This window comes from Chroicocephalus ridibundus, chromosome 8 (assembly GCF_963924245.1).
Source record: "Chroicocephalus ridibundus chromosome 8, bChrRid1.1, whole genome shotgun sequence".
NCBI classification, from domain to species: Eukaryota; Metazoa; Chordata; class Aves; order Charadriiformes; family Laridae; genus Chroicocephalus; species Chroicocephalus ridibundus.
The window spans coordinates 19,581,743-19,596,400 of NC_086291.1; the positions used below are offsets into that span (position 1 = coordinate 19,581,743).

The window sequence follows — 14,658 nt, forward strand, 5'->3', positions numbered from 1 at the left end:
GGTGCTAAGTAATGGAACTGGTAGCTGGGCAGCCCTGCATGAACTGTGATTACTTTTGCATGAGTCATTACATCCTTTCCCTAGGAGTTTTTTGTGTGTCTTCAGATGAAACTGAAAATTGGTCTTTGTCTTCACATATGACAATTTACACAATCCATCCTTGTACATACTTGATGCAAAGCTGTTAAAGAGAATTTGCCTGCAACCTGTAAAAGTGAAGAATTCACAGGACTGCCTACACTTACCTACTTTAAATTAAGTGAGACTAGATTCCTTGTTGCAAAACTTTTGTTGCTTTCATTCTTTATATCTACTTTGGAAATGGGTTTACTGAGACGTGGGATTAAGTCTGGAAGCACCAATGTGCTGAAACAAGCACAGCACTTCTGTCAAGCCATCCCCATCAGTATTCCATGTTGACTTGCCATACCCCTTAACTATCTGTTTCTCTATATAGCATCATGCTGTGTATCACCTTGCCACAGAAATGTTAGCAGCGAAGCACTGTCCTTTGCGACAACAGCCTAGGGGAGGCTGAGAAACCAGCCAAGTGCTGGTCACAGCTGGCCACACGTGACACACTGCTGTGACCTTCTAAGGTCACCTTTGACTTCTGCTTTCTGAGGGCAGGGAGTATGTACAGATGCATCTTTCCATCTAGTGCAGACACCTATACAAGCAGCTATCTGATGAGTGAGGAGGAACAGTAACTGGGACACAGGTCCCAAGACCTGTGATGCTGTAGCTCGCATACCGTAATTGTGCCAAGATTTGGATAGTTGCCAGTTCTTGAGAGACCATTTTCAAAATGCACCTGCCTTATGCTAACAACCATTTTCAAAATGTGCCTGCCTTGTGCTAACAAAAGAGATGATGGCACAAACAAAGATGATTCATTGGAACTTTTCAGTTTGACCTTAAACATCAGAATTCCAGTCTTCCTAAAATAACAGGGAGAAAATACATCTACTATAAAAGCACTGCTGCATGGTTGCAATGATAAAATGCAGAACTAACTACACAAGATGAGGACATGGTATGCATGGATTGCTCACACAGCAGTTCTTGTAGATTTCCTGATAAACAAAAGTCAAAGCAAGTTTCTACTCTAGACTTGTCTTAGAAGAGAAAGGACCCAAACAAATAAAATGCTGCATTCCCTTAACTCCCACAGATGCCACCTAGAAAAAATAATGATCAGCAGAACTGTTGGCTAGGAAATCAAGTTTATTTGCTGGTAATTTTCAAATTAATCAAAGATATATCTGGCCAAATTAGAATGACAATACAAAGTGAAAAATGCTCCAGTACTTGAAATCTGACAATATTTTGTTTGAAAACTATAAGTTACGGCAACTGTGCTTTCTAAGGTCTCCCCGGGCTGCCAACTGAAATGGACAAGTTTAAGTCATCAGCTATCCAGACCTCAATAATAAAGCTACCGGTCTGGCTATTTGGTCTGTCTTAGATCTGCAGACATGAAGTCTTTCAGAAACTCCCAAAGCGCTATCTGTTACGAGTCACAGTCAAGAAAACTTGTGATCCCTAGCCTCAGAGAAGTTTGCAAGCAAGAACATCCCATAGCTGACGATCCTGGAAATAATGCTGTAGTAAAGCAGGAGAGTTTGAGGAGTTATATAAATCTTAGCTCATTCAGTGACAAACTGGAGCATGGACATGCTCTGGCTTGCTGGAGCTTCTGGCTACAGCACATTTAATTTTTGCAGACCTAGAAGAGTACAAACTGGATACATATAACACCAGATGTCTGATCTTCATTTACTACTGGCTAAAAACTTTATTTCTGACAAATCAGTATTTTTCAATAGAAATTGGTTTAGTGTTAAACTCCTCTAATCTGCAGCTCACTATTATAAATCTTAAGTCAGAAAGAAACCAAAACTTTTGGAAGGATTTGGAAAAAAGTTTTCACTGTAGCTATCGCAAGTTCTCAGGGCTACAGAATTCCATGTATTTTGAGTCAGCTAGTATCAGACACTGCTAGAACCAAAAAACCTAAGTACAGCCCTTGTCAAATATAATACAAGAAAAGTGAGTATCATCTTTAACAAAAAAAAATAAGTAATTAAAAAAAATCAGTAAAAATAAATTATTGCACATATTCTGTGACAATAACATGTTATGTTCCTCCCACTCCGCCTTCAATTTGGTATTGAAAATCATGTCAAACAGCTTGTGCTGGCATAGATTAGACAGACCTATTTCACAAGTTTGAAATACATGGATAAAACTGCACTAAAACCAGTTTCCTTTTATTGACTAATTTTGGTAAATGACATATTAAATGGGAAGACAATACCAGAAAGAAGCTGGATAAGGTTTTATTGGTTCCTCTTTACCCTTTCTACCCCTCCTACTCTTCATTTTCCTCTCTTCGCTTCTAGCAGTAGAAGAGCTGTTACTATGGAGCTAATATTTCCTTGTAAACTTCTGTTTTTCCATGTTTCTGTAAAAAGTCTCAAATACAAGAGAATTAACAGCCTCTCTGTGCATGTGACAGATGCTAGGGACTTTTTCATTTAGAACTTAACTGATGTAGAGACAAGGATAAACAGAAGGCCAGAAAGCAGCAATAAACAAATTTGGAACTTTTAACAGATGAAATGGTATAGTCAGAGGTGTATGTTTACAACTTTGTAACAACAGCATCTACAATTCTGGCATCCTCAAACAGAAATGCCAAAAACCTTCAAATCCATATGTCTGTCAGTGAGAGCAAAATAGACCACATGGGTAGCAATACCACCTCTAACTCTTACGCAGATGAAAGGGTTCAAAGCAGCCTCCTCTCCACCTACAGGCAAAGCTACCAGAATACTTTAGCACTGGTCTGGAATCTGCCAGGTTGACACTACATACCACTGCTCCAAAGCACTCTGGTTGTGTTTGTAATGTTTCAAAGAGAAGCAACAAAACCAGAGTGAGTAAAAGGGCTTTATCTGAGAGTGTCAAAGGCAAGATATCTGGGTTTGACAAGGCAAAAACAGTTATTGCTTTTTGTTAATTATTTTGGCCATCTAATAAAAATACATGAGGGAGTGCCTCAGTTATTTTACACCTTCCTTGAAGATGGACTTGTCTCTATATTGTCACAAGCAAGGATGTGTACTGCTCGCTCATCTTCCTTCTTAATAGCACACATCCTATGTCTTCTATATAATGAATGACAAGCAGAAGACCCACATGTCAAGAAAGCACTTGATACTTTAAACTAGTGCAGCAGGGCAAGAAATACAACATATGCAGAAACAGTTATTTAAGAATTTAAATGCAAAATCTCTTTTCCCAACCAAAAGCTGGAAGTTATGGAATATTAATTACATTTAATCTAATTCAGATTTGCATATTATTTTATATTCACTCACAATAAATTACGTCAATGCATATATTTTATTTAAATCCATTAAGGCTGGCCTTCTTTGTAAGACAAATAAAATTTTAAGAGATCCAAATATATATCCTATTAAAACTGTAATCTCTCTGTATAAGAAAATCCATACAAGACAAAAAGGAAAGATCCTTTATACCTTTAGCGTCTCAAAGGAAAACACTCTAATATATTAATGACATCACATTAAGACATAAAATGCTATTAATCAGAATTCAGCTCAGTAAAAGAAGATACTAGAAAAACAAAGTTCTAGCTCTTAGAACACCTTAGAAAAACCTTGTCACTTAGCTTTCTATGTATCTTTCCACTCATAACTCAATGAATGATGTACAGAAAAGTACATAATGAATACTTATAAATGTACACAAGCATTTTAATAGTCAAATGATACAAAGCGTTCCAAAATAATTCTGTATTTAAATTCATGATTATAAAGGAACCAAGAAATGTCTTCCATATCTGGCAATATCCAAGGTATTTTTTTATTATATAAAAATTGACATTTGCATTTATATATTTACATTACCCTCTCTATAGGTTAATATTTCTACTGCGCTGAAGGAGCTGGCCACATCATGGTGGGATTCCTCAACACATCTGAAACCTGATTTATTCTTTTACTGTAGGTCATAAGAAATAGTAATAAACCCACACCCCTAAAAACTGCAGCACGATATGGTAACACGATTAAATATCACTCTGTCCCAGTCCCACATAGCATCAAACCTTACTTTAGTTGTATTAGAGGACACTGAGAAAACCACAGTTCCTTCCTGGAGCACTACTCTATAAGTACTGGGCTATAGCTTTCAGGATGTCTGGTTTGAACTGCTGATTGTTACAGGACAGAGTGCTATGCCTCATGTACTGGGAAGGAAGACCTTTTTGTGTAATACAGGAGTCAGATTACACCTAATTTGTCATCAGTTTCTCTCAAAACAGAAGCAGCTACTTCTAGAAGAGGATGTGTTATTTCCTGGCTTCTTTGCAATGCCAAACAAACACATCCAAGACTACAAAAAGGTGCTAGAGAGCTGCTGAGAACATTCCTATAAGTACAGACAGAAGCACAGACCACATTTTGCTTTACTTGGGAGTGGTTTAGTACCCAAATCTTGAATGCATCTTGATTCCGTACTGGGACAAGCCCAGGCAAGCTGCAGGCCCCACCCTCTGACTCTACGATTTCCCTGGAATAGAAAACCAAAGGAGAAAACCAAACATCTCAAAGGAGTCACAGCATGCTATAAATACATGAATGGATACTTGTCTAGATGGCAGGACACCAAGATCCAGAACGTGCTGCAGTGCACATCAAAAGGTAAGATACTGTCAAACGCCTTGTAGAAAGAGTATTTATAGCTCTTCACATTCATACCTTTTTGAAACTTCATTTTCATTAGATTAAACATTTAGAGGCTGAGAAAGTATTCTGGGAAAGCATCGCTATGGGTTGAGGTGCTCTGTCATGTTTCACTTGACATCTGCTTTGTCACAATCTGATACAAGATCCCGGACTTGAGCAACTATCAGTGTGACTCAGTACACAGCCTTGTGGTCTTCTGTTCATGAAAGAGTGGTAGGAAGTATGTTCAGAACTAGTAACAGTTTTGCATTTAGGAAGAAAGTTTGCAGAAACTGGAAATATTTTTCCGCTTGTGTACTTTGATTGGCAAGGAAGTGAAATATAGTGATAAGCCCTGAGCAAATATTTGAGATCATCAGGATTTAGAGAAAAGGAAACAAACGCTTTCTTGAAATTTTGAAGGCTGCACTCAGAAGGCCAACTGCAGTTGTAGCTTTTAGGCCTAATTTAATTCAACCAGCTGTCAGCACTTGCCAAGTAACCTGCCAGGATCCCAGCCGTCCTGGGATATCTCTGCAATCAACAAAAAAAAAATACAGGCACCTACATAAGGTAATTCAAATTGAAAGTGCACTGAATTATCAACTCAATTAATCTGTCTCTTTCTAATACCTAGAGGGAGCACAGAGTGGCTTGCCTCCTAATAGAACACCTTCAGCTGTGGCTTCCCTTCAGGCAGCAGGGCCTCACTTCTGCTGTCTCTTCCTTGGCCATTTGTACTCATACAAGTGTTTGCCCAGCTGAACAGTGAACTGGCATGGGGACTTCGCCTGGATGAATATGAGGGGGGGAAAAAGTTGTTTTTCAGCCAGATAAATTTCCCAATGGGTTCACCACACAGCTGCAGGATAGTTCTACTGACAACAAAAGGAATGAGAGAGAGATGGGAAAAAGCAGTTAAAGGAAAGGTGAAGAGGGCACAGACCGCTTAGGCTGGCATTTTAGAACCCCAGCTTCAATGAAGGTCAAGAGTCAATGGCACAGCAGCCTTTCAGTTTTCTAATACAGATCAAAAATATCAGAGCCCCATTATTCAAAGCACCGACCCACTATAGAATTCATTCTGCTGGACTGAAGTGGTTTAACAATTTTGAATGGTTATTTTTCTACTGATTAGCTAATGCTACTCACGTCAAACCAGGTATTCTAATCACTTCCCTACCATTGGCTGGCATAAAGACAGCGTAAAAGCATAAAGGTAGTGAACTTTGTATTGTGTACTCTGCCTAATTCAACAGATATGTGATCATGTGCACATATTTGATGCAGGTCGAATGTGTTGCTGGGCTTTATGTCAATGAACAGATCTTGGGCTGTGTTTCTGCAGTAATTAATAATAGTTAAGAGTCAGATGGGATGAATCCCAATCTTAGCGTACTGAGACACGTTCTGTTCAAAGTAGTTTAAGAACCAGTTAACATTTAAGAAAACTGAAAATATTTTGACAAAATTTTCCAAAACTTAACTTCACTGTACAAAGAAACGCTTAGTCCTATAAAATTAACCTTGTGAAAATGCTTACACATAAAGTGACTTATCACATCCAGCACTGTCTGGAAACTGTTGAACCAGCAACAAATACAATGCTGCTGTTTAAAGCTCAAAATAACAGCAAACAGCATTATATAGCCTTTGCTTTGTACTGTTAAGTACATTAGTAGGACATTAGTATTTATTTAACAGAATGGAAGATTTAAAAAAAAGGTTTTTTCTCATGTCTGACTTCAGTACAGTTCAGTGCTGGAAAACAAGCATTTCAGTGTAACTGATTAGGCGCTTTGCTCCTAGACACAGCACTGTCAAAGACAGACACAAAACAAAACCATGTCATAATAGGCTGGAGACTAGATAACAACCATTAGTCCCGACCGTGAAAACAAAAGAGTCTGCACTCATGTATGACTGACTGAACTGATGGGTTTTGCAGCCTTCCCAGAATTTTTAATACAATAGACAAAGCTATCTAGGATGTAAATATCCTGGTGTAAACAGAACAAGTCAGAGATCAATTTGGCTGGCTCTATTTCTTCAAGCACATAATTCAATTATACACTGAATTGTTTTCATTAGCCAAAACCAGACAGTGAACAAAAACATTGCTCACCAAGATAAATGCCCATAAAAATATGAACCGCCACTACTTTTACTAGAACTTAGCTTAAAGAATTCTAGCACTTAACTACCAAAAAAGAGAAACAAATGGCATCATGCTGTCACCTTGGAAGACATACGCCTAGAGGTCAGGCATACACTCCAGTTTGAAGATTAAATGTTTGACTCAAATTCAAATTCACTGCAATCACCAGCAGTATGGCAAAATTAGATTTAGCTCAACTTATCTGAAGCTGATCACAAGTTGTTGCTATATTAATAGAATTTGGAACATGCCAGTGAGTTGATTGAAATGTTACATAACTATCTATAAATCAATTCACCGTGTGAATGACAGTTTGAACACTCCTTTCCTCCAAAAAAAATGCTACATTAAGAACTGTAATATATTCCTCACTCCAGTACCTGAAAAGGTTACAAAATGCAGTCACAAAGCCACATGAGAATACATTCTAATTGAAATACATCTAGTTTCACTGCAGTAATCAACTTGAGTAATTTCCTAATCTGTTCACAGTAGCAGTTACAAAAATATCATATTTATTTTAATATTTTAAGAAAGTTAAACCAATGAACTGTAGAAGTTATGTAATTGTTAAACCAATTTTGAACTCCTCAGAAAACACTGAGAAAATATACTGATATACTTGTACACAACCAGTTCTAGTTTCTTCTGAAAAGCTGAAGTAGCTAAACACATTTTATGAATATTCAATTTCTACACTCGCTCCAAAAGTCTTTTTATTTTGACCAAGAGAGGGTAAAAGCAGGAATGTTAGACAAGTAAACCATTGCTTCACATTAAATTCGTAAAAGCCTTAGGCAGTGATCTTTAGAATAATTGGGCGGACTGCGTAATACTTGTATCTTGTTATCTTCTTGACTATTTTCAAAATATCCTGAACAATAAGTCATAGTTGAATAACATCTCACTATATCCTTCCACTCAGAATAGAATGTCTTACAGGGCTTGTTCCAGCTCTCACGAACTTGAGTTGAATTTTGATACTGAACTGATAAAAGCAACAAAAGATGTAGTGATCAAGTCTTAATTCATAGCAGAGTCCCAAATGGAAAATGAGAGTCAGGACTGCCTGTGTAAGCACTCTTCCTCTCTCCTCGCTAGGGATGAGGTGGCATGTACACAAAGTAGCTTGGTTTAGACCTTTTGATACGACCTTTCAAAGTGAGGAAGACATTTGTGACGCAGCCTTCCGTCAATTATGGTCTGTTAACATTACTGTATCTAGTTAAGCAGAAGACTGCGAGAGCAATAGAAAGTGAAATGAGTGGAGCCTTTTCTAAAGACAACACTGAAAAAAAGTACAGGTTATATTATTTTTTAAAACCCTGACACAAGATTAATGTTTAGCTATTCTTCTTATTGTCTGTGTAAAGTACCCCTGTGTCTGCATTCAGAGCAGTATCCTAGGCTGAATCGGATATTAGTTTATCACCTCTTCGTGACAGGAAAGCTCGGGTTGCCTTAACTCATTCTCTTAGTCTTTAGGAGACAACATGGAAATCTTACCTCTCTTTTTTTCTACCTCCTGAAGCAGCAGGATGTTGGAAATGATGTGTGTTCGGTGGACTTGATTTTCAATTCCCATTTTTCTAAGATCAACTTCTGTAAGATGGAGTAAGTCCTGTAGCAAATGCCAGAGTAAGGAACATGCTATACCTATTAGTCCAGGAGAATTCGAATTTCTTTCAGATAGGTTTGCTGTTTCTGATATCACAAGCTATGTAACAGCAAACGTAAGTATATTTATGTGTTATATGAAGCCCCTTTGTCATTATAAGGTATAACATTGAAGGGATGAAGAATTTATCTTTTAAAATGAATTCATTGTCTCTAAATTTTTTCCTCAAAACAACTGGTCAGGATATCTGGAGAGTTTCTAAAAGCTATGACTCCTTTCAATAAAAAAAAAAAAAAAAAAACCAAGAAACAAACCCAAAAGTTCCAATATGCCAATTGTACTTAAGCTAACGAAGGAAGATAAATCTCAGCGTGAATTGGGGGGCATAATAATATTGGAAAGGAGGGTTCTGGATAATCAAGAGGATATTCACTGTAATTAGTAGATAACATGGGTTGTGACAGTGTTAATTAAACCTGAACCTTTCTCTCCACAAAATCGTTATTTTTTTTTTTCAAAACAAGATGCTGAATAACTCAAAGCATTATTTATAAGTCAGTACAAAATTTCAATTTTATGTTGATTTATAAGTACGTACAAAATTTCATTTGATGATGACATCTTTCAGAGCAAAAAGAAAACACATCCAAAGCAGAAAATTTATGATCAAATGTATTTCTTTTCATTTTTACTGTTCTGTATTTTCACTGTAAACCAGATAAAGAGAAATCCATAGGATGTTCCCTGTTTTGTTAACGGAGATTTGAAAAGTCAGGCCTAGGATGCTAAAATACAAAAATCACTTTTTTTCCCCTAGGTAAATAAGAAAATTGACACAAAATTTCTACTCTAAGTGAGCTACTGTTTTTGAAGTTGTTATTTTAAAATCTTTCTTTCAAACTAAAACCACTGCAAAAGCATGACATTCTTTGATTTAGACTGAGTAGTCGTCTAATTGAGGAAAGCCTCATTTTTTTTTATGTCACTAGCTATAACTGTTTCAAAAGCTGTTAGGGAAATTTAGCCATGCCTCAAAGTGTCATATTAAGTGCTTCTCAAATGATACCGCATATGTATCTAATGACATGAGAGAAGGGTGTTGAATAATTATTACTCTTTATTCTAGGTTTACCTAAATGCAAAAATTAGTACTAATGATGAAATCAGATTTCATCAGAAAGGATTTTTCAGCTTTGGCGACACGGACAGAGGCTCCCTCTGCTTCTCTCAAAAAACCCCAACACCCTCCCCCCTCAAACCCCAAAATCATCCTCCAAGAAAAAACACACACAAAGAAGTACAAATGCAGTAATAAATGCTGTTCAAACTTTAGCAAAAAGCTTGTAAGGAGGAACACAAAAAGGCTTGGTGTTAACTCCGGTACTGAACAGCATATGCTCAGGGTAACAAAGTGGGAGCTTTTATAGACACATTTTGGTTTTTTTTAAAGTTGCTTTAAAGAATTTGCTGCATTTTGTAGCTGACAACATTAATATGTGGAAATTTTATTTGTCAGGGGGAACAGTCTCCTGCCTTGAAGTTTTCTTTCTTCATTCAAGATCATAAGTGCTTTCTGGTCTGGCTTAAGGACTGGCTAGAGCAGTTGACTGAAACCCAAGAACTCTGTCTTCTACTGCCATGAATTTACTACTTAGCTAAAAACAATTTAACTCAAGAAACTGTGCACCACTGTCCTCCTCAGCAAAATGGATATAATCATACCTTCTACTGCAGAGATAAAAAACCCAGTGTAAATAGTTATTAGTAATTATTAGTAATTTAAAAGTAGAAGACATCAAAGGCAATTACTTAGACTTTCAAGAACTTAGAAGCTTTGTTCAACAAGGTTCTTAAGCATATGCCTAATATTAAGCACGTTAGCAAGTTCGTGAAGTCAGGGAAGTCAGGCATTTTCTCAAATTAAATTTTTGTTTCAGGAAAATAGCCAGTTTGGCCGAGGAACTAAGACATGATATAATGCTTGTAATCTACAGATATTGCAGAACTGAAATTCTGACTCATGGCCTTGAACTTAAAAAAAAGTCCATTGTAACCAGAATGATGTACTAAGCCTATTTTAAAGTTTTGTACTTCAGCAAAACCTTTTTACAGGCAGCTTTCAGGCTTGGTAAACTGTAAATTCTCTTTGCTAAAGGTTTTTTTGTTTGTTTGGTGACTGTCAAAACAGCTCTCCCATGGTCCTATATTCTGTCTTCTGTGTCACAATGGTAGTGTGAATCACATTTTTCAACATGCTTTTAAGTCTCACTGTGTCCATTTGGGAAAGTAAAAAATACTGTTCTTTTCCCACTTGTGACAAATTCTACTTATATTTAAAATCCTTTTATTTTTATTTAACTTAGTTTATGAGATTACCACGACACTCCCTGAGAACTCTGGTATACAAACAGGACAGATGTGACACAGAAGAAAATTTTAAATAAACTTTAGTGCCACTTCGTGAAATTTTGATTAGTGTCAAGAAAAAAAAAGTACAAAAATTGTTTAAAAGTCAATCCAAGGATATTTTGAGTTGATGAGAATATTCAGTTCTATTTTTTACATTTATTTCCTGAATTAGGAATACAGCAAAACAGAATTAAAACACGTCAAATAAGCATTTAATTAATGATATAATATGTTAAGAGTCTGTAAGTTTGTACATGGATGATAAGAATGGAAAATGCAAAATGGACAATAAAAAGGAAATTTTGACCAAGTAAGACCTGTGGGAAAGGGCTTCCTAAGAATTCCTGAATACATTTCTAGGGATTTTCAAGATGACTGATGTAGGGTCCTTCTGTAATGTGACATTTGCGCAATAAAAAGATTATTCTTAAGCCACATAGTATCCACTTACCTATAAGCAACTTCATATAACAATTGGCACATAAGTTTATATTTTATCTAATTCTAAATTTTACAAAATAACTTTTCTTCTGCAAAAGTTAACAAATAAATTTATCTTTGTGTTCTTGCTCTGGTGGACACGCCTATTTGTTACAATCTGAGACAGTCAAGAGTAACATAGGAGAAGCAGCATTAGAAACAGCAAAATATTCATTTTATCTAGCTCACCAGTAAATGACTCTATTTCTCTGTGAGTTTTAGTACACAGTTACAAAACACAGTGGTTTTATTTTCCCATTTCCTAAGACAAAAGCAAACCATCAGCTTTTGGGTTTTTTGCTCCAACATCATTATCATGGAACATTAATCACTTGCATTATTATCACCTTGCTTGACATTTTCTCAAGACTTTTATTGAAAAAGCCAAATTCTTACCTCTATGCCATCATATTGTTCAAAGAGCGTGCAATATTCTGCAAGACCAAGCTGAGTCAGCCAGTTAGAAATGGGTAGATACTTCATTATCTATTCCCTCAACTCACAATGCCTTTGACTCTGAAAAACAAAACCAAAACCCAATTACAAATGCTATTGCTTAGGAACATTAAACAACTGAACAACTTCGAAAGCACTTAATAGCATGGAAGTTCTACTATCATGGACAAAGATATTAATACTTTCTTGGACATTTGGTAATAGGTATTTAGCTATGCTTTAGAATTATTACATTTAATTCATTGTAATCCTTGTAACAAACAGGGAATGTTGAAGACTATATTTTGTTTAGTTCTCACAGCTGAATTAATCTTTTAGAAGATGAATCAACAGTCATTCAATGCTATAGCATCAATTAAAAAATACTCAGCCTTTGTATTCAAAGAGAATGTTCCTCAATATGCTCATTCAGTGACAATGACATTCTTCTTACACGTGTAACACATATGACAAAATGGACAAAATGTAAAAAGTTAAGAGGAATAGCAAAAGGAGCAGTGTTATTTGTAGGAATATGAAGGAAGTGAATGAAACTGCATATTCTGTAAGACAGTCAAAATGAAAAAGGTTCTGTGGGTGATGTTTGTTCAAGATGTGAACGCAGCCGAAGTCAACCTGTTAGAGAGTATTCCTATGACAAAAGCAACTGGGAGATTGTTACAGTTCGGCCTCCGTCATGATGTCATCTGAATTAAAGTTATCTGTAAATAAAAATACTTTTTGTTACTTTTTTTCCAATTGCTAAAATGAAATAAAAGATAGACAGTGAGATGGACACATGATAGTCACAGGAAGACAAAAGACAGACACATAAGATATTCTCCCAACATCGCTGCTCTAAGTAAGCAGTTATGCAAGATCTACATAAACAAATACTTAAGCTTCCAAAAAATTGCTGAGTTTGTGAAGAGATTTCTATTTGCAAGTTGGAGCATATACTAAATAAATTCAAGGATGCCCAATTCTAAACTTGTGACCTGAATGCTTCCTATCAGAGCACTGACTCCAGAAGCAGGAAACGCTCATGTTCAGACATGTAGTGTCTTTAATCATACATTTTTGATACTTTTTTTTTTTATTTGAAGATTTTCCTCTCGTCTATACTTCAGGAAAAGTACTTGCTCATTAGCTCTGTATAAACCAACTGGAATTATGATTTTCCGGCCACAAACCACTTGTTCCAGCACATCTGTCTACTCTGAACATGTGACAAGAAGCTGCCCAAAGGCTGACATGTTACGGTCAGCAAAGAGACAGTGCTGCTTTCTGTCAGACAGAGAAACTTTTATGATTCTTGGAGCACTAGAAAAGTACTGAAGCTTTTTTTTTTTTTTTTTTTTTATAAATACAATACATTCCTGGAAATATTTTTAAAGCATTTAAATCAGAACAAGTACCGTTAGTAAGACACACAGTGTTTTGCAAGTCACTATGAATTTTGACTCAGTGGTCAACCTTGGAAACAAGTCAAAATGGTTACACTTCAGAGACACATATACCATCACACTGTGGATGCTGCAATCTTTGCATTTGTCACTTCATGATCTATTAAAGAACCAACCTGCTAATTTGTAAAACACATTGTGAAATCCCTCTATCCTCTGTCAGAATAGTCCACTATATTACTTGCTTTATGACAGGTTTTGTATTATTGTGAAAACATTGCAGGCTATGGATGACAAGTATACGTCTGAAGAACGGTGGTACTGCAGTAACTAAAAGCACCTTGTGGAGTAACAACAATCAGAACATTTCAACATTTAGTGGACACACCACAAAAGAATTTCTTTGAGGAATGTCAAAGCCACAAAGAACATTCTTACGTGAGGCGAGGACAAGCTCAGCCACTGAAATATTTCATTTATTGGCTTGCCTTAAACAGGTACTTTCAGATTGCAAGATGGTCAGCATGAAAGGCATACGATTTTCAGAGAGATAAAAGGAAAACACAGCTAGTTGGTTAGGACATTAGTAAAACTGTGAACAAATAGCTCTTCTCTGGTTCATACACTTCAGTCACAGACTTTAATTTTGTTGTCAAAAATGAATTTGTTTTCAAAATTGTTTAACAACTTCACTAGGAATCTATTTTTTAAGACTAAAAATTTTATATTTAATTTTGAATATTTGTCTTCCATGCTAGTACGTGACAATTAACAAGTATCTACAACATTTGGTGGAGAGTCACCACACATCATGCCAGAACAAAGAAATTCTGCGCTAAACGTGAAAGGAATCCCAGAATTTCCAGAAAGCAACATTCTCTTTAAGCAATATAGTGACAAACAGTGGCTATCTAATCTTACTTGGCATTTGCTCTGTTATTAATTTATACCAAATGAAAAAAAACAACCAAACAAAAAAACCCCACTAATAATCCCCCCGCCTCCAAACCCCCATACCAAAGGAAATTCAAGTGCAAGCAGAAAATGATGTTAATCTTATATGACAAGATACTGAAAGATACAAGATGTGTTGTTTTCGAATGTACCGCACTTACACCTTTGAATGTGATTATTTTATGGCATATGTTGATGTGCTATTAAGTCTTCGTTGACACCCTTGTGGATTTTTCCCTACCGTTTTAATGAAAAATTTATTCCTTCAGCTGAAAGGGGAAGAAAAAAAATCCCCTCTCTCCCACAAGATAACTAATTGCCTTTCTAATCTTTCTGCTAATGGTAGTGTTGGTGAAGAAAGGTAACAGAAACATTAACTCAAACATCTCTTGTTTAACCAATATTACACTGTTAATTGAATGCAGGGTACGACCTAGTGGT

At 36.2% G+C, this 14,658-nt stretch overlaps 1 protein-coding gene across 5 annotated transcripts in view; it reads right to left on the bottom strand.

The window, feature by feature from the left end:
• The window catches only part of BCAR3 (BCAR3 adaptor protein, NSP family member), a 113,461-nt gene that overhangs the window by 64,223 nt on the left and 34,580 nt on the right, over nt 1-14,658 (bottom strand). For 3 of the 5 annotated variants that reach the window (XM_063343018.1, XM_063343020.1, XM_063343019.1), the window contains exons 2-3: nt 11,819-11,938; nt 8,422-8,536 (exon numbers count right to left, since the gene is read on the bottom strand). In XM_063343018.1, the coding sequence (XP_063199088.1) occupies nt 8,422-8,536; nt 11,819-11,905 (202 nt within the window). In that variant the 5' untranslated portion in view covers nt 11,906-11,938. Of the gene's footprint in view, nt 1-8,421; nt 8,537-11,818; nt 11,939-14,658 lie in introns of those variants that run through there. The other 2 variants (XM_063343021.1, XM_063343023.1) reach the window with 2 other exon arrangements.